This window comes from Hyla sarda, chromosome 2, assembly GCF_029499605.1.
Source record: "Hyla sarda isolate aHylSar1 chromosome 2, aHylSar1.hap1, whole genome shotgun sequence".
In the NCBI taxonomy this organism is placed as follows: domain Eukaryota; kingdom Metazoa; phylum Chordata; class Amphibia; order Anura; family Hylidae; genus Hyla; species Hyla sarda.
Window position 1 is genome coordinate 500,149,310 of NC_079190.1, and position 27,189 is coordinate 500,176,498.

General features: G+C 44.4%; 1 protein-coding gene across 1 annotated transcript in view; it reads right to left on the reverse strand.

The window, feature by feature from the left end:
- LOC130357210 (nectin-1-like) overlaps positions 1-27,189 on the reverse strand; it is a 120,472-nt gene that overhangs the window by 54,713 nt on the left and 38,570 nt on the right. The window contains exon 3 of the mRNA XM_056559805.1: positions 22,358-22,669. Coding sequence (XP_056415780.1) covers positions 22,358-22,669 — 312 coding nt within the window. The remainder of the gene's footprint in view (positions 1-22,357; positions 22,670-27,189) is intronic.

A 27,189-nucleotide genomic window follows, 5' to 3' on the forward strand; every position in this document is an offset into this window, starting at 1 on the left:
CTGTAGTGTGCAGAGGAGAGGTGTCCGATGACTAAATAAACTTTGGCCCCTGATCAGAGTATAGTCTGAATGAGATATGTGACTTGTGGCCTCTAGTAATCCCAATTCAGTGTCAGCAGAGAGCACTGTGGACAAGACAAAAAAGAAATTCCAAAAGAAAATAATTTCCTCGGTATTATACAGCAGCTAATAAGTACTTATTTATTTATTTATATAGCGCCTACAGATTCCGCAGCGCTTACAATTATGGGTACAAACAAAGACAAGTATCAGACATAATATTACACAATAACTATTCAAACAAGAGGTGTGGGGATATGTTGGGGATATGTTGGGGGATATGTTGGGGGATATGTTGGGGATATGTTGGGGATATGTTGGGGATATGTTGGGGATATGTTGAGGATATGTTGAGGATATGTTGGGGATATGTTGGGGATATGTTGGGGATATGTTGGGGATATGTTGGGGATATGTTGGGGATATGTTGAGGATATGTTGGGGATATGTTGGGGATATGTTGGGGATATGTTGGGGATATGTTGAGGATATGTTGAGGATATGTTGGGGATATGTTGGGGATATGTTGAGGATGTGTTGAGGATGTGTTGAGGATATGTTGGGGATATGTTGGGGATGTGTTGGGGATGTGTTGGGGATATGTTGGGGATATGTTGAGGATATGTTGGGGATATGTTGGGGATATGTTGGGGATATGTTGGGGATATGTTGAGGATATGTTGGGGATATGTTGAGGATATGTTGGGGATATGTTGGGGATATGTTGGGGATATGTTGAGGATATGTTGAGGATATGTTGGAGATATGTTGGGGATATGTTGGGGATATGTTGGGGATATGTTGGGGATATGTTGGGGATATGTTGAGGATATGTTGGGGATATGTTGGGGATATGTTGGGGATATGTTGGGGATATGTTGGGGATATGTTGGGGATATGTTGAGGATATGTTGGGGATATGTTGAGGATATGTTGGGGATATATTGGGGATATGTTGGGGATATGTTGGGGATATGTTGGGGATATGTTGGGGATATGTTGGGGATATGTTGGGGATATGTTGGGGATATGTTGAGGATATGTTGGGGATATGTTGGGGGATATGTTGAGGATATGTTGGGGATATGTTGGGGATATGTTGAGGATATGTTGGGGATATGTTGAGGATATGTTGAGGATATGTTGGGGATATGTTGGGGATATGTTGGGGATATATTGGGGATATGTTGGGGATATGTTGGGGATATGTTGAGGATATGTTGAGGATATGTTGGGGATATGTTGGGGATATGTTGGGGATATGTTGAGGATATGTTGGGGATATGTTGGGGATATGTTGGGGATATGTTAAGGATATGTTGAGGATATGTTGGGGATATGTTGGGGATATGTTGGGGATATGTTGAGGATATGTTGGGGATATGTTGGGGGATATGTTGAGGATATGTTGGGGATATGTTGGGGATATGTTGGGGATATGTTGAGGATATGTTGGGGATATGTTGGGGGATATGTTGAGGATATGTTGGGGATATGTTGGGGATATGTTGGGGATATGTTGGGGATATGTTGGGGATATATTGGGGATATATTGGGGATATGTTGGGGATATGTTGGGGATATGTTGAGGATATGTTGAGGATATGTTGGGGATATGTTGGGGATATGTTGGGGATATGTTGAGGATATGTTGGGGATATGTTGGGGATATGTTGGGGATATGTTGAGGATATGTTGGGGATATGTTGGGGATATGTTGGGGATATGTTGAGGATATGTTGGGGGATATGTTGAGGGATATGTTGGGGGATATGTTGAGGATATGTTGGGGATATGTTGGGGGATATGTTGGGGGATATGTTGGGGATATGTTGGGGGATATGTTGGGGGATATGTTGGGGATATGTTGGGGATATGTTGGGGATATGTTATGGATATGTTGGGGATATGTTGGGGATATGTTGGGGATATGTTATGGATATGTTGGGGATATGTTGGGGATATGTTGAGAATATGTTGGGGATATGTTGGGGATATGTTCGGGATATGTTGAGGATATGTTGGGGATGTGTTGAGGATGTGTTGAGGATGTGTTGGGGATATGTTGAGGATATGTTGAGGATATGTTGAGGATATGTTGAGGATATGTTGAGGATATGTTGGGGATATGTTGAGGATATGTTGGGGATATGTTGGGGATATGTTGAGGATATGTTGAGGATATGTTGAGGATGTGTTGAGGATGTGTTGGGGATGTGTTGGGGATGTGTTGGGGATATGTTGGGGATATGTTGAGGATATGTTGAGGATATGTTGGGGATATGTTGGGGATATGTTGAGGATATGTTGAGGATGTGTTGAGGATGTGTTGGGGATGTGTTGGGGATGTGTTGGGGATATGTTGGGGATATGTTGGGGATATGTTGGGGATATGTTGGGGATATGTTGAGGATATGTTGGGGATATGTTGGGGATATGTTGAGGATATGTTGAGGATATGTTGGAGATATGTTGGGGATATGTTGAGGATATGTTGGGGATATGTTGGGGATATGTTGGGGATATGTTGGGGATATGTTGGGGATATGTTGGGGATATGTTGAGGATATGTTGAGGATATGTTGGGGATATGTTGGGGATATGTTGGGGATATGTTGGGGATATGTTGGGGATATGTTGGGGATGTGTTGGGGATATGTTGAGGCCAATTAGAGACTGTTATAGGCCTGTCTGAAGAGATGTGTTTTTAGGCCACATTTGAAACTATGGATGTTGTTGTTGAGTCTGAGAGATTGAGGGATAGAATTCCAGAGAACCGGTGCAGCACGAGTGAAGTCTTGGAGACGGGAGTGAGAAGTTCGGATTATACTGAAAGTATTAAGATTTTTTAATAAAAGTAATTTACAAATCTGTTTAATTTTCTGGCACCAGTTGATTTAAAGAAAAAACAAAACAAAAAAAAGTTTTCCACCGGAGTACCCCTTTAAGTTTCCAATATTGATCAGTGTTTAATTAGGAAAGCAAGAAGTACAGCAGCAGTTCCGATCATTATTTTTGTTTGCTCTTTATTTGCAAGTAAAATTCAGATGCTGTTTACATCTGAAGTAAATTTGTCTCGTAACTACTTCTTGCCTTCTTTTATTTTGTTAAAGGGCTACTCGGCTTCCCTGTTTCCGGAGCTCCGCCCCCCCCAGCGTCCGGAAGTTTATTGTTCCGAACGTTGTGTGTGGGCTCCCGTGTTCAGGGCTGCTCCTCGTGACCTCACGCCCACCTTCCGTGACGTCACGCCCGCACCCCTCAATGAAAGTCTATGGGAAGGGGGCGCGACGGCCATAGACTTTCGTTGAGGGGGCGGGCTTGACGTCACGAGGGGCAGCCCTGCTTCCGGACCTCCGCTCCTCAGTGTCCAGAAGTTTATTGTTCCGAATGCTGTGTGCGGGCTTCAGGGACGTCCCTTGTGACGTCAGGCCTGCCCCCTCAACGAAAGTCTGTGGGAAGGGGGCGCGACGGCCGTCGCGCCCCCTTCCCATAGACTTTCATTGAGGGGGCGGGCGTGAGGTCACGAAGGGCGGCCCTGCTTCCAGACCTCCGCGCCCCAGAGTCCGGAAGTTTATTGTTCCGAATGCTGTGTGCAGGCTTCCGTGTTCAGGGCCGCCCCTCGTGACATCACGCCCGCCCCCTCGTGACGTCACGCCGTCGCACCCCCATCCCATAGACTTTCATTGAGGGGACGGGCGTGATGTCACGAGGGGGCGGCCTGAACACGGAAGCCTGCACACAGCATTCGGAACAATAAACTTCCGGACGCTGGGGAGCGAAGGTCCGGAAGCAGGGCAGCGGAGTACCCCTTTAACCACATACACTACTCTGCTGACTACTCACTGAAGCCGGGTCTTCTCAGATGTGTTACTGAGGAAGTTAGAAGACTTTGGCACCGGATCCAATGTCAATGGTTGACTTTACTACAATACAATCCAGCTGGGGCATCAAAACGGGCATCCCCCAACTAGAAAAATGGTTATGCTAACTGGACCAGGACATTGAGGCAAGCAATGCCTGGTTTTCTCTGGTGGTATTGTGGTGACCTGTTACAGAACCCATTACACTGCCTCCTCTCAGGTAGATTTTGCTTCAGGTGTCTGTTTCAGCCCACAGTTCCAAGGAACTTATCATTTAATTTTGTATATATTGTTTTATGTTAATGCATGCTGTTTATACTATATAAAGTGTACTGTGCCTTTAAGGGAAAGGTTGCATAGGAGTCATGTGATCATTGTGGCCAATAAGAGTCAAGCCGAAATTCCCCTGGTCTGGCCATACAGGGGAGGAATCAGTAGTGTTTGTGAGAAGTAGGAGAGAAGTTAAAGGAGTACTCCACCCCTAGACATCTTATCCGCTATCCAAAGGACAGGGCATACTGTAAGATGTCTGATCGCAGGGGCCCCACCACTGGGGACTCCCGTCATCTCCCTGCTGCACCCGGCATTCGGTTAGAGCGTCGGGTGCCGCACCAGAGGCTCATGGCGTCGCGGTCGCGTCCCGCTCGTGACGTCGCGGTCATGCCCCCTCAATGCAAGTTTATGGGAGGGGGGCGTGATGGCCATCACGCCACCTCCCATAGACTTGCATTCAAGGGGCATGGCTGTGGATAGGGAATACTGTAAGATGTCTGATTGCGGGGGTCCCGCCGCTCAGGACCCCCCGATCTCCCTGCTGCACCCAGCATTCGTTTAAAGCATCGGGTGCAGAGCCAGAGGCTCGTGACGTCACGGTTGCGCCCCGCTCGTGACATTATGGCCGCGTCCCCTCAAGGCAAGTTTATGGGAGGGGGCATGGCCGTGACTTCATGAGCAGGGCGTGACCGTGACGTCACGAGCCTCTGCCTCGCATCGCCAGTCATCTAGGACCGAAATTCTCTCAGTGCACGGGATGTCTGGGGTGCCGCAGCCGAGATCTTTTGGGTAGGGGATAAGATGTCTAGGGGCGGAGTACCCATTTAAGTCTAGTGGGTGGAGAGGAGAGGAAGTCAGGTGGTGGGCAAGGAGGAGAGTCAGTGAAGTGTTCAAGTCTGTGGAGTCTGAGAAGTCAGGTGCTGAACAGCAACATTAAACCGCTAGCATACCGCCATCCGGGTCAAGTCAGTCAAAGTCCAGTTGTGGGGAGAAGTTGCCTAAGGCCCCATAACACAAGCCAAGGATATTGAAAGCCTCCAAAAGTCCAAGTTTACTCCTGGAGGTAAGCAATTCTCAGGATGTAGCTTGGAGTACCTCAAGTCTGGTTTCATTGTCTCCCAAGTCAGTCTAAAGTCCAGCTAAGCCAAGTTAATCCCTCCCAAGCGTGAGGTGAGGGAAAAGTGATTTAAAGTATCATCCTACACCACTTTACCTCAATTATTGCACTACTAAAGTTTACTGTTATACTGTATGGACTCTAACATCTGCCTGCAAGACCTTTTCAGTAAAAGTAGTTTTACGCCTGCATGTGCGATCTCTATCTTTATTGCCCTAGCGCTTGTCCCAGGAAGCTGCTTATCCTTGGAGTATGGAGTTTAACACTACCCTGGCATCACAAACTCTATTCTAGTCACAACACCCTGTCAATACACTACACACGCCACCCGGTTAGCCACCACACTATCAGGCCCTTAGATTTTGTCTTTTTTCTGAAAGCTCCCTTTTTACTTGAAGTGAACACCCTGTCAGCATGGAAGAGGCTGTTATGAGCTTGGTCTCTCTCTCTCTCCCTTAACTACACCTGACGTTTGATTTTGGCCCTTAAAGGAAACCTAACTCTAATGTAACCTTTGCATCACGTGTTGTGCTTTAACCTCCGTTTTAAACCTTGCAGCATCAGCTTTACTGGGCAAAATATATTGAATGATACATATAATGCAAAAGACATATTTTCCTGACATAAAAACACAAGTGTTTGTCCATCACCCTGGACTACTAGCCGATGTGGGAAATTACATACCTAACCCATACCCCTCCCCTTTATCCACCCCTCCCCTTCATCCACCCATACCCCTTCTCTTTTTTCACCCATACCCCTCCCCTTCATCCATCCATATCCCTCCCCTTTATCCACCTATACTCTTTCTCCTCCCCCACCCATACTCCTCTCCTTCATCCACCCATACTCCTCCTCTTTATTTACCCATACCCCTCCCTTCATCCACCCATACCCCTCCTCCTTATCCACACATACCCCTCCCTTCATCCACCCATACCCCTTCTCTTTTTTCACCGATACCCCTCCCCTTTATCCATCCATATCCCTCCCCTTTATCCACCTATACTCTTTCTCCTCCCCCACCCATGCTCCTCCCCTTCATCCACCCATACTCCTCCCCTTCATCCACCCATACCCCTCCCCTTCATCCACCCATACTCCTCCCCTTCATCCACCCATACTCCTCCCCTTCATTCACCCATACTCCTCCCCTTCATCCACCCATACTCCTCCCCTTCATCCACCCATACTCCTCCCCTTCATTCACCCATACTCCTCCTCTTTATTTATCCATACCCCTCCTCTTCATCCACCCATACCCCTCCTCCTTATCCACACATACCCCTCCCTTCATCCATCTGTTTTATTGAACTTTATAGACATGTGTCTTTTTTTAACCGTAACTATGTCTTGTTAATGGACTGATATATCCTACCGGAATTATCATCTATTCACCGATGTAGAAAATGGCGTTGGCCTTGGCCAAGTTTTTGAGGATTCCTAGCCTAGGGCACCCTGAACTAGTTGGGCTCGACTATAAGGTTGGCATGCTGAGTCACCTCGTTTCCAGACGCCTTTGTATAGCTTAGGGCTAAAGATGTTAATAAAAAGATGGCTCATGAATACTGAGATCATTGGATGCCAGAGATCAATGTTCAGCACAAGGCAGCATGGTGTAAACATACCTCATTCTTCCCTAAATGACGTAGGTGCTGGTCAGAGGGGGATGATACCACTCAGGGGGTGGGGCTTGAGCTCAGAGACAATATCCTGCCCCACCTCCTGAGACAATAGAGGATGATGCATCATCTTGGGAGAGAGGGAAGAGCTGGGAACTGCTAATGCAACATCACACTGCCAATGAGAGGTCTACACAACTTCTTGTTAGAAGAGAGGGAGGAGTCGGGAGGCTGTTGAGACAACTCCGCTCTAAGAATGAGAGGACTACACAACTTTCAGGAGAGAGGAGCCGGGGACCTGCCAAGAGGACTTCACAGCTTTCTGTCAGAAGAGAGGCAGAATTTCGGGAACTGCTGTCAATAAGAGAGGACTACACAACTGTTAGGAGAGAGGAAGGAGTCAGGTGAAACAAAACCACAATCACAATGAGAGAACTAGACAATTTCCTGTTAAGAGGCGAGGAGGAGGTGGAGAACTGCCAAAACAACACCACACTGACAATGAGAGGTCTACACAACTTCCTGTCAGAAGAAAGGGATCAACCAGGGAACTGCTGAGACAACACCACACTGATAATGAAAGAACTAGACAACTTTCTGTCAGGAGAGAGGGAGGAGCTGGGGTACTGCAACGTGGTGTTGCTTTGGCAGCTTTGGTATTGTCTCAGCAGTTATGTGCTAACTGGCACAGGCGGGTTACTGGCACTCTGACATCAGCGCCGCCCAGCTCATCAATATTCCTCCCCTCCCTCTGCCTCTCCCTCTTCATTACAGAGTGGGGAGAAGAGGGAGAGGCGGAGGGGGGGGGGAATATTGATGAGTTGGGCGGCGCTGCGGTCGAGCGCCGCTGATGTCAGAGTGCCAGTTACCCCGGCCTGTGCCAGTTAGCACCTAATTAGCATATACAGAAAAACAAAGATTTCGGCCAAACAGCAGAATGTATCCGGGCACGGTAAGCATCAAACTGATCAGCGTCCCCTGCACTACCAGTCAGTATTGCTAGTTAGTGCGAGGGGAGCAAGCTGACAGTTTTCCTTGAATATTTTTGAATATTTGGAGCCTAAAATAAGTAACACAAGGCCACAGTCACACAGCTCGATATCTTACATAAGATCTTATGAAGCAGAGACTGCTCTTCCTGTAGGAAAAGTTATGTCTGGGGACAAATGTCCTAAACATCCTGCACTTCAGTATAAATAGTCTCTCTGCATAATTCAATGATATTTAACACAGAACATTTATTTCTACAGATCATGATGGTGCAACAGGGCAGATGAAGCAGGGGGGGGGGTGTACCGTGGGGGGGGGGGGGGGGATAGAAACCTAGTCTGCCCAATATCCTGAATACTATGAATAGTCCCTGTCCCTATCTTATAGGAAGAATAGCCTTATACCTGTCCTTACCTTACTGTATATGAAGAATAGCCTTATGTCTATCCCTATCTTATATGAAGGATATCTTTATACATATCCCTATCTTATATGATGAATAGCCTTATACCTGTCCCTACCTTACTGTATATGAAGAAGCCTTATGTCTATCCCTGTCTTATATGAAGGATAGCCTTATATATATCCCTATCTTATATGATGAATTGCGTATGCCTATCCCTATCTTATATGAAGGATAGTCTTATGCCTATCCCTATCTTATATGAAGGATAGCCTTATGACTATCTCTATCTCATATGAAGGATAGCCTTATTCCTATCCCATGCATGCTTAAACCTCTCCATATACACTAATGAGCACTTCCCTCTCTACTGCTAATACCTCTTCCTATACACCCATGAGCACTTCCCTCTCTACTGCTAATATCTCTACCTATACACCCATGAGCACTTCCCTCCCAAATGCTAATACCTCTCCCTATACACCCATGAGCACTTCCCTCCCAAATGCTAATACCTCTCCCTATACAGCCATGAGCACTTCCCTCTATCACTAATACCTCTCCCTATACAACCATGAGCACTTTCCTCTACTGCTAATACCTTTTGCTATACACCCATGAGCACTTTCCTCTTTCTACAGCTAATACCTCTCCCTATACACCCATGAGAACTTCCCTCTCTACTGCTAATACCTCTCCCTATACACGCATGAGCACTTCCCTCTCTACTGATAATACCTCTCCCTATACACCTATGATCAATTCCCTCTCTACTGCTAATACCTCTCCCTATATACCCATGAGACTCTCCCTCTCTACCACTAAAACCTCTCCCTATACACCTATGAGCACTTCCCCCTCTACTGCTAATACCTCTCCCTAAACACCTATGAGCACTACCCTCTGTACTGCTAATACCTCTCCCTATACACCAATGAGCACTTCCCTCTCTACTGCTAATACCTCTCCCTATATACCCATAAGCACTTCTCTCTACTACTAAGACCTCTTCCTACACACCCAAGCATTCTGCTAGCATTTCCTGCTGCTCTGTGACATTTTCTGCCTACCTTTTAGCCTTCTGAAATATTGACCCCTAAATCCCTTTCTTCAGATACTGAGGTCAGGACTGTATCACATAGTCTATACTCTACCCTTTGGTTTTGACGCATTATCTTGCACTTATCCACATTAAAGGGGTACACCGGTGGAAAACTTTTTGTTTTTTTTAATCAACTGGTGCCAGAAAGTTAAACAGAATTGTAAATTACTTCTATTAAAAAATCTTAGTCCTTCCAGTACTTATTAGCTGCAGAATACTACAGAGACAATTATTTTCTTTTTGGAACACAGAGCTCTCTGCTGACATCACGAGCACAGTGCTCTCTGCTGACATCTCTGTCCATTTTAGGAACTGTCCAGAGCAGAATACGTTTGCTATGGGGATTTTCTCCTACTCTGGACAGCAGAGAGCACTGTGCTAGTGATGTCAGCAGAGAGCTCTGTATTCCAAAAAGAAAAGAATTTCCTCTGCAGTATTCGGCAGCTAATAAGTACTGGAAAGATTAAGATTTTTTTAATAGAAGTAATTTACAAATTTGTTTAACTTTCTGGCACCAGTTGATTTATAAAAAAATAAATTAAAAAAAAAAAAACTTTTCCACCGGAGTGCCCCTTTAAATGTCAGTTGCCAGAGTTCTGACCATTCTTCCAATTTGCCTAAATCCTTTGGTAAGCAAAAAAGCTTACACGGAATAGGTTTCTGACCGCTCCACATTCATTCATTCACTTGGACCTCTGAATGGAGCGCCACAGCACATAATGCCCTACTGCTCCATTCATTGTCAAAGGGAGCACCAAATATGGCCGAGCACTGTATGATAGCGGTTGGACCCAGCATGATATCCTGCTGATAAGTAATAAGTGGCCATTGGAGGGGGGGATGTATTTTCTTTTATTTATTTTCAGAAAAAACATCATGTTTTTGACAACCAGTGTGCCTCCAGCTGTTGCAAAACTATCACTCTCAGTTTGCCCAGGCAGCCTATGGCAAACATTTTAATTTTCACTTTTTCAAGGCCAAAACCCGCCGTGTCCTTGAGGGGTTAAGAAGTTTTCTCTGGAATTTGAAACACATGGCTGATATAACAGAATAGAAGGCTTCAGCTTATCACCTCTGGAATTTTGTTCCTATCTGGTGCACCGGCTGGTCTGGACCGGTTAACACGATGAGAGGAAAAAAACACTCGTCAGCTCACCAGGAAGGTCCAAAATAAGTTTCCTTTTTTTCTTTAATTCACAGAGCAGCATACAGATCAATAAAATCCTAGGAGATCCAATCCAAATGACTAACATGTTTCCGTCATAGCAATCTTAATCATAGTCTATCGATGATTAAGATCACTATGATGGAAACATGTCAGTCATTTGGATTGGATATTCTAGAATTTTATTGATCTGTATACTACTGTACACTGCTCGGGGGGGGGGGGGGGATTGTCAAAATAATAGAAAATAGGTTACAAAACTAAGACTATAACATAGGCCGCCATTGCGAGGCTGTCACCAATGATAACTGATCTCCAGCTCTACACCCTATGGGCACAAGAAACCTTTTTCTAAAATATAACTTTTAATCAAATTATCTGAAAAGAATTCCCAAAACTACAAAGAATATATACAAATAGATAAATGCATTCACTCTTGGGTCAAAATAGTCCTGCAGGTCATCAACCCCGACCTGTGCAAAAAAAAAAAAAAGGTGAAAAAAAATGTATACTCAAGATTAAATTAGCTTAAAGGGGTACTCCGGTGGAAGTTTTTTTTTTTTTTTTTTAACTCAACTTATGCCAGAAAGTTAAACAGATTTTTTAATTACTTATATATAAAATCTTAATCCTTCCAGTACTAATCAGCTGCTGTATACTACAGAGGTAAGTTGTGTAGTTCTTTCCAGTCTGACCACAGTGCTCTCTGCTGACACCTCTGTCCATGTCAGGAACTGTCCAGAGCAGGAGAGGTTTGATATGGGGATTTGCTCCTGCTCTGGATGGTTCCTGACATGGACAGAGATGTCAGCAGAGAGCACTGTGGTCAGACAGAAAGGAAATTCAAAAAGAAAAGAACTTTCTGTGAAGCATACAGCAGCTGATCAGTACTGGAAGGATTAAGATTTTTTAAATAGAAGTAATTTACAAATCTGTTTAACTTTCTGGCTCCGCTGTCATGCCCCCTCCCATAGAATTGCATTGAGGGGGCAGGGCATGACCTCACGAGGGGGTGGGGCTGTGATGTCATGAGCCCCCGGCGCCGGCTCTAAACGTTCAGAACATTTTGTTCTGAACGCTAAACAGCGGAGTACCCCTTTAAATCACCTTAAAAGGTCCCGGTGTGTTTCCCCCCTTTGATCTAGGGGGTTTCTCAAGGGACATAGTTACCAATCCATACAATGTGGACTCAAAGTCTGCCATGACCACCCTCAGAACCATCTCTCCCGTCATAAGTAACCCTCAGACTCTCTCTCTGTCTCCTTAACAGGCAGACCTCAACAATGATGATGGCGACATAAATGCCACAATTTTGGGTCAGAGATGATATCCCTGACAAGACCGAGCAACCCTTAAAGGGGTACTCTGGTGGAAAACAGTTTTTTTTTTTTTTTTTTTAAATCAACTGGTGCCAGAAAGTTAAACAGATTTGTAAATGATACAGCAATAGCCAGCGATAAAAGTAACTTCACCTTTATTTTCATCCAGATTAAAACTTTGACTCAGGATACGTCCAGCATGACGCGTTTCAGGTCATGTGACCTTTCATCATGCATCTGATGAAAGGTCACATGACAAATACAATAGCATTAAAAACTCAGGAGTAACTTCACTTTTCAGGTCATGTGACCTTTCATCATGCATCTGATGAAAGGTCACATGATCTGAAACGCGTCATGCTGGACTTATCTTGAGTTTTATGCTTTTGTTTTTGTGTCTGAGACAAATCCATGACGATGTTTTAATCTGGATGAAAATAAAGGTGAAGTTGCTTTTATCACTGGCTATTGCTGTTCTATATCTTCGTTGGAGGTCCTTTGCCGTGCGACAGGATTGGGTGAGCTGACGTCTTCTGCTTCATACCTTAACCCAGATTTGTAAATGACTTCTATTAAGAAATCTTTATCCTTCCAGTACTTTTTAGCAGCTGTATACTACAGAGGAAATTCTTTTCTTCTTGAATTTCTTTTTTGTCTTGTCCACAGTGCTCTCTGCTGACACCTGATGCCCGTATCAGGAACTGTCCATGAGCAGGAGAAAATCCCCATTGCAAACCTATGCTGCTCTGGACAGTTCCTGATATGGACAGAGGTGTCAGCAGAGAGCACTGTGGACTAGTGTTGCTCGCGAATATTCGCAATGCGAATTCGCGAATATAGCACTATATATTCGCAATTACGAATATTCTTTTTTTTTTTGTTTGTTTTTTTAATCACAGTACACATCACAGTGATCACCCCTCTCTGCTTCCAGCTTGTGTGGTGAAAAGAAGACTCTAATACTACTGTGTGAGAACTGGCGTGCAAATTTTCGCATATGCGAAAATAAAACGCGAATATTGCGAATTTAGCGAATATATGACGAACATTCGTCCATATATTCGCGAAATATCGCAAATTTGAAAATGGCCTATGCCGCTCAACACTACTGTGGACAAGACAAAAAAGAAATTCAAAAAAAGCAAAGAGTTTCCTCTGTAGCATACAGCTGCTAATAAGTACTGGAAGGATAAAGATTTTTTTAATAGAAGTCATTTACAAATATGTTTAACTTTCTGGCACCAGTTCATAAAAAAAAAAAAAAATAATTTAAAAAAAGTTTTCCACCGGAGTACCCCTTTAAGTGGCCCAAGCCCTCTACCAGTCGAATCAAAAACTATAGAGATCTTATAGACAAACTGGTGGAAGATGAGCAAGAGATTCTACAACAGTGGTCTCACACTGTGGCCCTCCAGATGTTGCAAAACTTCAACTCCCAGCATGCCCGGACAGCCAACGGCTGTCCGGGCATGCTGGGAGATGAAGTTTTGCAACATCTGGAGGGCCACAGTTTGAGACCACTGCTCTAGAAAGAAAATATTCCACTTTAGAAATAATCTTTTCACAGCTGGCCTTGAGATCATTTGAGACAGACACCATGATATTTCTTAACCCAGCAGACAAGGAGGAGAACTGAGCGTAAAAGAACGCAACGTCTGTCAATCGCAGTGAATTTAAAGGGGTTATCCAGGGAAAAACTTATATATATATATATATATATATATATATATATATATATATATATATATATATATATATATAATCAACTGGCTCCAGAAAGTTAAACAGATTTGTAAATTACTTCTATTAAAAAATCTTAATCCTTTCAGTACTTATGAGCTTCTGAAGTTAAGGTTGTTCTTTTCTGTCTAAGTGCTCTCTGATGACACGTGTCTCGGGAACCGCCCAGTTTAGAAGAGGTTTGCTATGGGAATTTGCTTCTAAACTGGGAGGTTCCCGAGACACGTGTCATCAGAGAGCACTTAGACAGAAAAGAACAACCCTAACTTCAGAAGCTCATAAGTACTGAAAGGATTAAGCTTTTTTAACAGAAGTAATTTACAAATCTGTTTAACTTTCTGGAGCCAGTTGATATATAGGAAAAAAAAAAGTTTTTTCCTGGAATACCCCTTTAAATCCTTATAAGTGTTTAAGGGTTTAAGTTTCTACTTCCAAAAAATCCTCAGTTGGTCACTTTATATGTCTTTCCAAATGTGCATAAGTGGCTTAAGGCCCTTAAAGGGGAACTCCCCTGGAAAACATTTTTATTTAATTTTTTTTTTTAATCAACTGGTGCCAGAAAGTTAAACAGATTTGTAAATTACTTCTATAAAAAAAATCTTAATCCTTCCAGTACTTATCAGCTGTCGTATGTTCCACAGGAAGTTCTTTTTCTTTTTGCATTTCCTTTCAGTCTGACCACAGTGCTCTCTGCGGACACCTCTGTCCATGTCAGGAACTGTCCAGAATAGGAGCAAATCCCCATAACAAACCTATCCTGCTCCGGACAGTTCCTAAAATGGACAGAGTTGTCAGCAGAGAGCACTGTGGTCAGACAGAAAAGAAATACAATAATAAAAGAGATTCCTGTGGAGCATACAACCGCTGGAAAGTAGGGGAAGGATTAAGATTTTTTAATAGAAGTAATTTACAAATCTGTTTAACTTTTTGGCACCAGTTGATTTAAAAAAAAAAAAATGTTTTCCAGGGGAGTACCCCTTTAAATGGGCACTGTCAGATTCTAAAACTTTTTATATGTTGTACATCTTCGCAAAACATTAACCTTTCTAATAGATGTCATAACATTGTTTTTATTTTCTTTTTATAGAAATCATGGCTTATAAAAAAAAGACCGCTAGGGGTCCCCATACCCTCCGGAACATAATCCTGTCCGGCTGCAGCATTATCTTTGTCCCAGCTGAAGTACAGGCTGTGACAAAGTCCAGAAAGTGGGGGCTGGACTAGCACTCCTCTGTGCTCACTCCTGTTCTGTCCTATCAGACTGCAGCATGCAAAAAAAAAGAAAAAAGGAGGGGTTACAGAGCAGCCTGCAGTGATTGGAAGAGACTCAGCACAGCAGAGCAGACTCAGGGAGGAAGTGAATGCATAGAGAGTGAGGACACGCCCCATCCAAAGCACAGAATGACAAAGCAAGTGAGCAACAGATAGAAGGTATTTGGAAAAAATATAGGTGCTAGACATATAAAAATGAAATGTATTATATGTATGATCAGGATTAGGTACTGAGTAACATATATTTTTTTTTGTGTGTGTGTGTGTGGAATATGACAGGTATGCTTCAACTAGAGATGTTGCGAATTGTTCGCCGGCGAACAGTTCACGGCGAATTTAGCATGTTCGCGTTCGCATCGCCGGGCGAACATATGTGAAGTTCGATTCGCCCCCTATACTTTAACATTGCGGTAACCTTTGACCCTGTGAGTCAGAGTCAGCAGACACATTACAGCCAATCAGCAGCAGTCCCTCCCTTCCATACCCTCCTACCTCCTGCACGGATGCCATTTTACCCTCATTCAGCAAGCTGCAGGCTTAGGAAGTGGAGGGACAGAGAAGCTGCTTCTGCTGTAATAGGAGAAGCGATAGCTAGGTGTCTGCTAGGTGGTGTATTCAGGGTCCACTTTACTCCTAAAGCACTAGTGTAACATCTGCTTTAAGGACAGCACCCAAAAAAGCCCTTTTTAGGGCTCAAATATCAGTCCGTGTGTCTTGCAACAGCTGGAGGCACCCTGGTTGGGAGGGGACCGCTGGTTAAAAGGGATACTCCAGTGTAAAACTTAAGTTCCTTCAAGCAACTAACTACAGTATTAAAAGGGCTAGAAGTTTAGTCCGTGTGTCTTGCAACTGCTGGAGGCACCCTGGTTGGGGACCTCTGCTTAAAAGGGGAATTCCGCTGGCAACCTTTTTTGCTCATTCTCACACTAGTGCAAATCACATTTGGTGTGACAGTTGTTCAAATAAAAAATAAAAAAATATATTATTTGGCTGTGAAATAAAACCAGTGCTGCCTAAAGGGGGGCTCTTACTATGTGCTGCCTAACATGGGAGAATCTATGTGCTGCCTAAAGGGGGATCTAAATATTTGCTGCCTAAAGGGGGCTCTATGTGCTGCCTAATATGGGGGAATCTATGTGCTGCCTAACATGGGGGAATCTATGTGCTGCCTAACATGGGGGAATCTATGTGCTGCCTAATATGGGGGAATCTATGTGCTGCCTAAAGGGGGGATCTAAATATGTGCTGCCTAAAGGGGGCTCTAAATATGTGCTGCCTAAAGGGGGCTCTATGTGCTGCCTAAAGGGAGGCTCTACCTATGTGCTGCCTAATATGGGGGAATCTATGTGCTGCCTAAAGGGGGGATCTAACTATGTGCTGCCTAAAGGGGGCTAAAGCACATTATTCCAAACCATTTAGGAATGTTAGGTGATTTATGCCCTTTATGGATTAGAACCAGACTCTACATCAACTATGTAATTTTCCATGGGAGTTTTGCCATGGATCCCCCTCCGGCACGCCACAGTCCAGGTATTAGTCCCCTTGAAACAACTTTTAAATCACTATTGTGGCCAGAAAGAGTCCCTGTGGGTTTTAAAATTCGCCTGCCCATTGAAGTCAATGGTGGTTCGCCCGGTTCGCCAGTTCGCGAACATTTGCGGAATTTCGCGTTCGCCGTTCGCGAACCGAAAATTTTAAGTTCACAAAATCACTAGCTTCAATCCCTTAAGGACCAGGCCAATTTTATTTTTGCATTGTGGTTTTTTCCTCCTTGACTTCTAAAAATCGTAATTCTTTTATATTTTCCTCCACAGACTAGTATGAGGGCTTGTTTTTTGCGCAACCAGTTGTCCTGCCTAATGACATCACTCATTTTACCATAAAAATGTATGGCACAACCAAAAAAATACTATTTGTGTGGGGAAATGAAAAAGAAAACCGCAATTTTGCTAATTTTGGAAGGTTTCATTTTCACGCCGGACAATTTATGGTAAACATGACGTGTTCGTTATTTTGTGGGTTAATATGATAAAAATTTATACCCTTGATTATACACTTTTCTATTATCGCTGCGCTTAGAAAAAAATTGCAAACTTTTCAACTAAATTAGTATGTGTCACATCCGTCTCGTTCTCGCGGGAGGGGCTCGCATGCAAATCCCGGCCCGTTCATTACCCGCTGCTGCCCGGCTCCCTGCTTCCCTGCATGCTCCCGCCATACCTAATTTAAGCCAGCTCCTCCCCCACTTCCCTGCCGGATCTTCAGTGCCCCTAGCCTGAGATTAAGCGTTCCCTATTGCCTGTTTGCCTTATCCGTGTATCCAGACCTTCCTGCTACGTTATTTGACTACGCACCTTTGCCGCCTGCCTTGACCTCCTGCTAAGTTTGACTACGCTTCTGCCTCATCCTCCGGTACCTCATTTTGCCCAGCTACCTGTGTGGTCGAGCCGTGTCGGGGGTAGCGACCTGGGTGTCACCTGCCGCAGCAAATCCATCCTGCCTTGCAGTGGGCTCTGGTGAAGACCAGCGCCACCTTAAATTCCACTCCCCGATTCGGTTCGAGTCATCTGCCACACTAGAGGATCACCATCCAGCACCGTAACAGTATGTTTAAAATCTTTCTATTTTGACGACCTATAACTTTTAAATTTTTCCGTATATGCGGCGATATGAGGGCTAATTTTTTGCGCCGTGATCTGTACTTTTTATTTATACCCCATTTGTGTATATAAAACTTTCATAAATTTTTTTAGAATTTTTTTTAAAAATAAAATGTGACAAAAAAGCAGAAATTTTGCCATTACCGGCGGGTCCCTGGCTGCGATCAGCAGCCGAGACGAGCCTCGCATGATCCGAGCGTCGCTCCGATGCTCGTAGTCATTTACAGGACGTAAATGTACGTAAAAATACATATGTGATACATCAGATTTGCTGCAAAAAAAAAGAGGGCATCACCACTGAAGAGGTTACTTTCAGTATCAATCGATGTTGAAGCCCTTTATAGTTGCATACCCCAAAAAATGGGGCTTAAGGGCAGTGGAGTATTTGTTATGCTCCCTAGGTACACAGGGTAAAGACCACCTTGCAATATGTATTACATCACAACTGTTCGGCAGTAAATTCAACCACTAGCTCAGGGGTACGGCTATGGGGGGCTTATTTACCCCTACTAATGCCAATTACCTCCTGGTCTGGTGGGAGGATAATGTTGTCTTTGGCTACGAAGACAGCCGCTGGTCACCCCAGGTTTTGTACTGAGGTCGCTTTATAGATTATGTATTCTACATGTGGAATGGGTCAGTCTTGTCATTTCTAGATTTGGTCAATTATGTCAATTAGACGCTCTAATGGATGGAAAGTGTGGATTGGCAACCGAGACTTTTAGAAAGCCAATGTGCAGCTTATGCTCGTGACATCATTGCCCCATCCCCTCATGATGTCACGCCCCGCCCCATCAATGCAAGTCTACCGGAAGGGGTGTGATGGCTGTCATGCCCTCTCCCATAGACTTGCATTGAGGGGACTTGGGGTGACATCATGAGGGGGCGGGGCTATGACGTGACGAGCTCCCGACTCCAGCGTTCGGAACAGTTTGTTCCAAACGCTGAGCAGCGGAGTACCCCTTTAAGCAACAGGTGCAATTGTTCTAGAACAGTGGGGTTTGTAAGGCGAACAAATTGAGAGAACGGTTCAGGGACAAAGGATACCCTGATACTATATTGAGGAGTGCATAGAGAAATGCATTAGGCTGTAATAGAACAGAATTACTACACCTAAGGAAAAAACTATATAGAAAAGAATAAACAACACATTCGCTTTATTGGAATGTTTGATAAGGGGTCCGAGAATGTCAAGGACATTCTCTGCCGTCAATGGAGTATTTGGAGAATGGAACGACACATCCCACATCCTGTTGGAAAGACCATCAGTCATATTTTCCATGAAGGAAGGTCACCGAGCGACAGACTAGTATGTAGTCACTATCAATCAGCGACACCGAAGGGCTCGTGGCTTAAAGGGGTACTCCCGTGGAAAACTTTTTTTTTTTATTAATCAACTGGTGCCAGAAAGTTAAACAGATTTGTAAATTACTTCTATTAAAAAATCTTAAGGGGGATCTCCAGTGTTTATACTGTTTTTTGTTATTATGTTTGTGTGTTATGTGTGTATAAGTATGTGTTCTTTTATGTGTGTTGTGATTATGTATATATGTATTTTCTTACCTTTTGTGAAGATCCGGAAGCTGGCCCCTTTTTCTTCCAGCGGCTTGCTCTGTACCTCGGCCTCCGCCATGTTGTGTTCGGTAAGTGGGATGTCGGGGTGTGTGTTCTTGCTTCTGTCCTTCCTATCTTCTGACGTCCGAGGCGAATCTTTTCTTCCTGTTTCTTCCGTGGCTCAGAGACGAATCTGCGGCCTCTTCCGGCGCATGCGCAGGTATTTATTTATTTTTTTACCAATAAAGTTTTTTTTGTCTAATTGACAAACTGTCTGCGCTTGCGCGAAGCTACGCTATTAGCGTAGACTTAACGTACTCTACGCTGTTAGCATAGCACTTGCGTACTCGCGCATGCGCAGACAGTTTGTCAATTAGACAAAAAAATCTTTATTGGTAAAAAAAAAAAAAAACTACCTGCGCATGCGCCGTAAGAGGCCGCAGATTCGTCGCTGAGCCACGGAAGAAACAGGAAGAAAAGATTCGCCTCGGACGTCAGAAGATAGAAAGGACAGAATCAAGAACACCCCCCCCGACATCCCACTTACCGAACACAACATTGCGGAGGCCGAGGTACAGAGCAAGCCGCTGGAAGAAAAAGGGGCCAGCTTCCGGATCTTCAGAAAAGGTAAGAAAATACATATATACATAATCACAACACACATAAAAAAAACACATACTTATACACACATAACACACAAACATAATAACAAAAAACAGTATAAACAATGGAGAACCCCTTTAATCCTTCCAGTACTTTTTAGGGGCTGACAGCAGAGGTCAGAAGAGAGCACCGTGGTGGTGACAGAAGAGAAATCCAAAAAGAAAACCATTTCCTCTGTAGTATACAGCCCCTAAAAAGTACTGGAAGGATTAAGATTTTTTAACAGAAGTAATTTACAAATCTGTTTAACTTTCTGGCATCAGTTGATTACAAATTTTTATTTTTCCATGGGAGTACCCCTTTAACAGAAAACCAACTGGTACCTATGAATGCAGACAGGCAAGTAGTCATGTATCACATTCCCAATAAGCTACATAAGGGAAGACAAGAAGAGAACTGAGGAAGCAGATAGCACAAGACGCTCCCATTGCACGACATGAGGAACAAGAAAGAAAGGAAAGACAGCGAACCCTAAATTTCGAGCTATTGAAGTGATCCAAGCTATAGTTCTGAAATCTTAGGGTTATTGATGAGAATGACCAGAACTCCCTGCCCCTCCCCCCATATCCCTGTCCTGTATACAGTTTCCTGTATATACAGTTCCACACATCCCTGTATACATTTCCCGTATCAGGTTTTTGATAAAAAAATTAAAAAAAAGATTCCTCAAAACCTGGCTAAACTGTATCAAAACGTGTATACAAATTCTAATCCGTATACGGTTTGAAAAATGATGTCCGGTTGCATCCGTTTTTTAAGAAAAAAAAAAGTATACCTTTTTAACTTTTCCCTCCATTATGAATAAAGTTTCATTTGTTTGATTGAAATCCCAAGAAAAAAAAACTGTGCAGAGTTAAAAACCGTATGGTGAAAACCGGATGGAACCGTACGCACATACGATTCTGTACCATTGACTCCCATGTTTAAAAAAAAAAGTATATGTTTCAATACGGTTTTTCACCCGGACCAAAAACAGTGGTAGGCTACGGTTTTGGGTACGGGAAAAAGAACTAACAAAAACAGACACGATGCAAAGCGGACACAACCTGATGCATCTTTTGGCATACGGTTTTCAATGGAGAGTCAATGCATATGGTTTTCAATACGGTTCCATATGGTTTTCGAATTGAAAACGTATTTGGGAACTGTATTAGAGATCTGTATTAGTGAGGTTAGGGATCATCACCATGGTTGAGGTCACCTTGATAAGGAGGGGGGGGGGGGGGGGCTTTTAAAAGCAGGTAAAGAGGATGGGGATTACTTATGATAGGAAAGATAGGTTTTGGACATACTCTCCCCTATGAGTAAGAGCTTGCAGCTCAAAACGCGTCAGAATGTCTTCATTTTTATTCACATGTCACAAGGGTTATTTTTTGGATTTTAACATGGATTAAAGTCCTGCTTTTTTAGTCACAAATTCATATATTTTTCCTTTAGAGCTGGATTATTTTTCATTTATTAGTTCTGCATTACTACATGGGATCTGGCCCGCTGACTCCATTCCGTGCTGCAGCACATTGGACCTGGCTTTCCTGTTCGGACTGTGTTCACACAGGTGGTGAAAATAACTTGCAGAGTTTTTTTTTTTCTATTGCTTTTGTATTATTGTCTCCTATATGAGGGTCGTCATGGCAGATATCAAGTGCGCATAGTATGGATTGGTAAGGAAGTCCCTTGAGAAACCCTCTTGATTAATTAGGGGGGGGGGGGGGAAACACGCCGGGACCTTTTAAGATGATTTGATTTAATCTTGACTATAAACTTTTTCACAGTTCTTTGCACAGGTGGGGGTTTCTGCATGGTAATATTGGTCTCGCGGCAATTGACACATAAATCCGTCTTAATAGAGGACAACTAATGGACCTTATAAACAAGGCAAATATTTTATGCTGTGAATAGCACAAGGCATATACCAGCAGAATAGTGAGTGCTGCCCTGGAGTATAATACAGGATATATTTCAGGATCAGTACAAGATAAGTAATGTAATTTATGTACACAGTGACCTCACCAGCAGAATAGTGAGTACAGCTCTGGAGTATATTATAGGATATAACTCAGGATCAGTACAGGATAAGTAATGTAATGTATGTACACAGTGACCTCACCAGCAGAATAGTGAGTACAGCTCTGAAGTATAATACAGGATATAACTCAGGATCAGTACAGGATAAGTAATGTAATGTATGTACACAGTGACCTCACCAGCAGAATAGTGAGTACAGCTCTGGAGTATAATACAGGATATAAATTAGGATCAGTACAGGATAAGTAATGTAATGTATGTACACAGTGACCTCACCAGCAGAATAGTGAGTGCAGCTCTGGAGTATAATACAGGATATAACTCAGGATCAGTACAGGATAAGTAATGTAATGTATGTACACAGTGACCTCACCAGCAGAATAGTGAGTACAGCTCTGGAGTATAATACAGGATATAACTCAGGATCAGTACAGGATAAGTAATGTAATGTATGTACACAGTGGCCTCACCAGCAGAATAGTGTAGTCAACCTACCGTAAGAACCAATGTATAGTAAGGAGCGCACACTTACACTGGATGTTGGTCAGGGCACCATTGATGGTGACGTTTTCCTGGTGCTGAAATGGAATCTTCGGCTGATAAACCAAGCAAAGTATTTTATGGCCATAATACTGTGGTGTGGAAACCATATACAGGCGGCTCCTCGTACTCGTGGTCCCATTGGGATGTGTAATGTTCTCTTCTTTTGAAGTATAATTTATCCCATGTGTGATCCACTGGATCTCTGCAGGGGGTTTTGCTGATGACGCCCAACACTCAGCCACCATATTGAGACAAGGAGTCCTGACGTCTTCTATAAGAACCTGTCTGACTGTAGGTAAAACTGTAAAGGAAATGTATTATATCAGTATATAGAATTAATGTATGAAAAAAGATAAATGACTTTCTAAATACAATGTTATATACTATATGATCTGAGAGCAGGCTAAGTAATGTAATGTATGTACACAGTGACCTCACCAACAGAATAGTGAGTACAGCTCTGGAGTATAATACAGGATATAACTCAGGATCAGTACAGGATAAGTAATGTAATGTATGTACACAGTGACCTCACCAGCAGAATAGTGAGTACAGCTCTGGGGTATAATACAGGATATAACTCAGGATCAGTACAGGATAAGTAATGTAATGTATGTACACAGTGACCTCACCAACAGAATAGTGAGTACAGCTCTGGAGTATAATACAGGATATAACTCAGGATCAGTGCAGGATAAGTAATGTATGTACACAGTGACCTCACCAGCAGAATAGTGAGTGCAGCTCTGGAGTATAATACAGGATATAACTCAGGATCAGTACAGGATATGTAATGTAATGTATGTACACAGTGACCTCACCAGCAGAATAGCGAGTACAGCTCTGGAGTATAATACAGGCTATAACTCAGGATCAGTACAGGATAAGTAATGTAATGTATGTACAGAGTGACTCCACCAGCAGAATAGTGAGTACAGCTCTGGAGTATAATACAGGATATAACTCAGGATCAGTACAGGATAAGTAATGTAATGTATATACACAGTGACCCCACCAGCAGAATAGTGAGTACAGCTCTGGAGTATAATACAGGATATAACAGGATCAGTACAGGATAAGTAATGTAATGTATGTACACAGTGATCTCACCAGCAGAATAGTGAGTACAGCTCTGGAGTATAATACAGGATATAACTCAGGATCAGTACAGGATAAGTAATGTAATGTATGTACACAGTGACCCCACCAGCAGAAATGTGAGTGCAGCTCTGAAGCATAATACAGGATATAACTCAGGATCAGTACAGGATAAGTAATGTAATGTATGTACACAGTGACCCCACCAGCAGAAATGTGAGTGCAGCTCTGAAGTATATTACAGGATATAACTCAGGATCAGTACAGGATAACAGGTAGCTGGCTCCCCTAGCTCCCCTGCCTCCTCCATATTCCCTGTCTGCCCCGCCCCCTTTCTTTATTATGTTATTAAAGGCTGAGGGGGAGTGCACAGAAAACAGAGAGCATGCCCACGTCAACCATTAACATATTAATGGAGGTGAGGGAGGAAAGAGAATATGGAGGAGGCAGGGAAGCCAGCTCCCTTCCTCGATTTGTGCTGGAGGTCTATGTAGGTGAAGGTTACAGTGCCAGAACAGATTTAAGTAAGTGACCCCTCTTTGTAAAGCTGTTCACCTGCATTATAACCCAGTATATTGGTCTAGTGCGGGTGAACAGGGTGTCAGATTCCCTTTCAGCCAAGTGGATTTATTTGCTTTTTCTTGAACATGAGTGTCACGATGCCGGCTGGCAGGTAGTGGACCCTCTGTGCCAGAGAGGGATTGGCGTGGACCGTGCTAGTGGACCGGTTCTAAGCCACTACTGGTTTTCACCAGAGCCCGCCGCAAAGCGGGATGGTCTTGCTGCGGCGGTAGTGACCAGGTCGTATCCACTAGCAACGGCTCACCTCTCTGGCTGCTGAAGATAGGCGCGGTACAAGGGAGTAGGCAGAAGCAAGGTCGGACGTAGCAGAAGGTCGGGGCAGGCAGCAAGGATCGTAGTCAGGGGCAACGGCAGAAGGTCTGGAAACACTGGCAAGGGACACACAAGGAACGCTTTCACTGGCACTAAGGCAACAAGATCCGGCAAGGGAGTGCAAGGGAAGTGAGGTAATAAAGGGAAGTGCACAGGTGATAACCCTAATTGGAACCACTGCGCCAATCAGCGGCGCAGTGGCCCTTTAAATCGCAGAGACCCGGCGCGCGCGCGCCCTAGGGAGCGGGGCCGCGCGCGCCGGGACAGAACAGACGGGGAGCGAGTCAGGTAGGGGAGCCGGGGTGCGCATCGCGAGCGGGCGCTACCCGCATCGCGAATCGCATCCCGGCTGACAGCAGGATCGCAGCGCCCCGGGTCAGAGGACGTGACCGGAGCGCTGCAGCGGAGGGGGAGAAGCGAGCGCTCCGGGGAGGAGCGGGAACCCGGAGCGCTCGGCGTAACAGTACCCCCCCCCTTGGGTCTCCCCCTCTTCTTGGAGCCTGAGAACCTGAGGAGCAGACTTTTGTCAAGGATGTTGTCCTCAGGTTCCCAGGATCTCTCTTCAGGACCACAACCCTCCCAGTCTACTAAAAAAAAATTTTTTCCTCTGACCTTTTTGGCAGCCAAAATCTCCTTGACCGAGAAGACGTCCGAGGAGCCGGAAACAGGAGTGGGAGGAACAGATTTGGGAGAAAAACGGTTGAGGATGAGTGGTTTGAGAAGAGAGACGTGAAAGGCATTAGGGATACGAAGAGAAGGAGGAAGAAGAAGTTTATAAGAGACAGGATTAATTTGAGACAAAATTTTGAAAGGACCAAGATAGCGTGGTCCCAACTTGTAGCTAGGGACACGGAAGCGGACATATTTAGCGGAGAGCCATACCTTGTCTCCAGGGGAAAAAACGGGGGGAGCTCTTCTTTTCTTATCCGCGAATCTCTTCATGCGTGAAGAAGCCTGTAAGAGAGAATTTTGGGTCTCTCTCCATATAATGGAAAGGTCACGAGAAATTTCATCCACAGCGGGCAGACCAGAGGGCAAGGGGGTAGGGAGGGGGGGAAGAGGGTGACGGCCGTACACCACGAAAAATGGGGATTTGGAGGAAGATTCAGAGACCCTGAAGTTATACGAGAATTCGGCCCATGGAAGGAGATCTGCCCAGTCATCCTGGCGGGAGGAAACAAAATGTCGCAAATAATCACCCAGGATCTGGTTAATTCTTTCTACTTGTCCATTGGACTGGGGATGATATGCAGAGGAAAAATTTAATTTAATCTTGAGTTGTTTACAGAGAGCTCTCCAGAATTTAGACACGAATTGGACCCCTCTATCCGAGACAATCTGCGTAGGCAACCCGTGAAGACGAAAAATGTGTACAAAAAATTGTTTAGCCAACTGAGGCGCAGAAGGAAGACCAGGAAGAGGGATGAAATGTGCCATTTTGGAGAATCGATCAACGACCACCCAAATAACGGTGTTGCCACGGGAAGGGGGTAAATCAGTAATAAAATCCATACCAATCAGAGACCAAGGCTGTTCGGGGACAGGCAGAGGATGAAGAAAACCAGCGGGCTTCTGGCGAGGAGTCTTATCCCGGGCACAGATAGTGCAGGCTCGCACAAAGTCCCCAACATCCGTCTCCAGAGTCGGCCACCAATAGAAGCGGGAGATGAGTTGCACAGATTTCTTGATGCCCGCATGACCTGCGAGATGGGAGGAGTGACCCCATTTGAGGATTCCGAGGCGTTGGCGTGGAGAAACAAAGGTCTTTCCTGGAGGAGTCTGCCTGATGGAGGCAGGAGAAGTGTAGATCAGGCAGTCAGGTGGAATGATGTGTTGCGGAGGGAGATCAACTTCTGAGGCATCCGAGGAACGAGAGAGAGCATCGGCCCTAATGTTCTTATCGGCAGGACGAAAGTGAATCTCAAAATTAAATCGGGCAAAGAACAGAGACCACCGGGCCTGGCGAGGATTCAGCCGTTGGGCCGACTGGAGGTAGGAGAGGTTCTTGTGGTCGGTGTAGATAATAACAGGAAATCTTGATCCCTCCAGCAGATGCCTCCATTCCTCAAGTGCTAATTTAATGGCTAGAAGCTCTCGATCCCCGATGGAGTAGTTCCTCTCCGCTGGAGAGAAGGTCCTAGAGAAAAAACCACAAGTGACAGCATGCCCGGAAGAATTTTTTTGTAGAAGAACAGCTCCAGCTCCTACTGAGGAGGCATCAACCTCCAATAGGAAGGGTTTGGAAGGGTCAGGTCTGGAGAGCACGGGAGCCGAAGAAAAGGCAGACTTGAGTCGTTTAAAGGAGTCCTCTGCTTGAGGAGGCCAAGACTTGGGATCAGCATTTTTCTTGGTTAAAGCCACGATAGGAGCCACAATGGTAGAAAAATGTGGAATAAATTGCCTGTAATAATTGGCGAACCCCAAAAAGCGTTGGATAGCACGGAGTCCGGAGGGGCGTGGCCAATTTAAGACGGCAGAGAGTTTGTCTGGATCCATCTGTAGTCCCTGGCCAGAGACCAAATATCCTAGAAAAGGAAGAGATTGGCATTCAAACAGACATTTCTCAATTTTGGCATAGAGTTGGTTGTCACGAAGTCTCTGAAGAACCATACGGACATGCTGGCGGTGTTCTTCTAGATTGGCAGAAAAAATTAGGATATCGTCCAGATATACCACAACACAGGAGTATAACAGATCACGAAAAATTTCATTGACAAAGTCTTGGAAGACGGCAGGGGCATTGCACAGTCCAAAGGGCATGACCAGATACTCAAAGTGTCCATCTCTGGTGTTAAATGCCGTTTTCCACTCGTCCCCCTCTCTGATGCG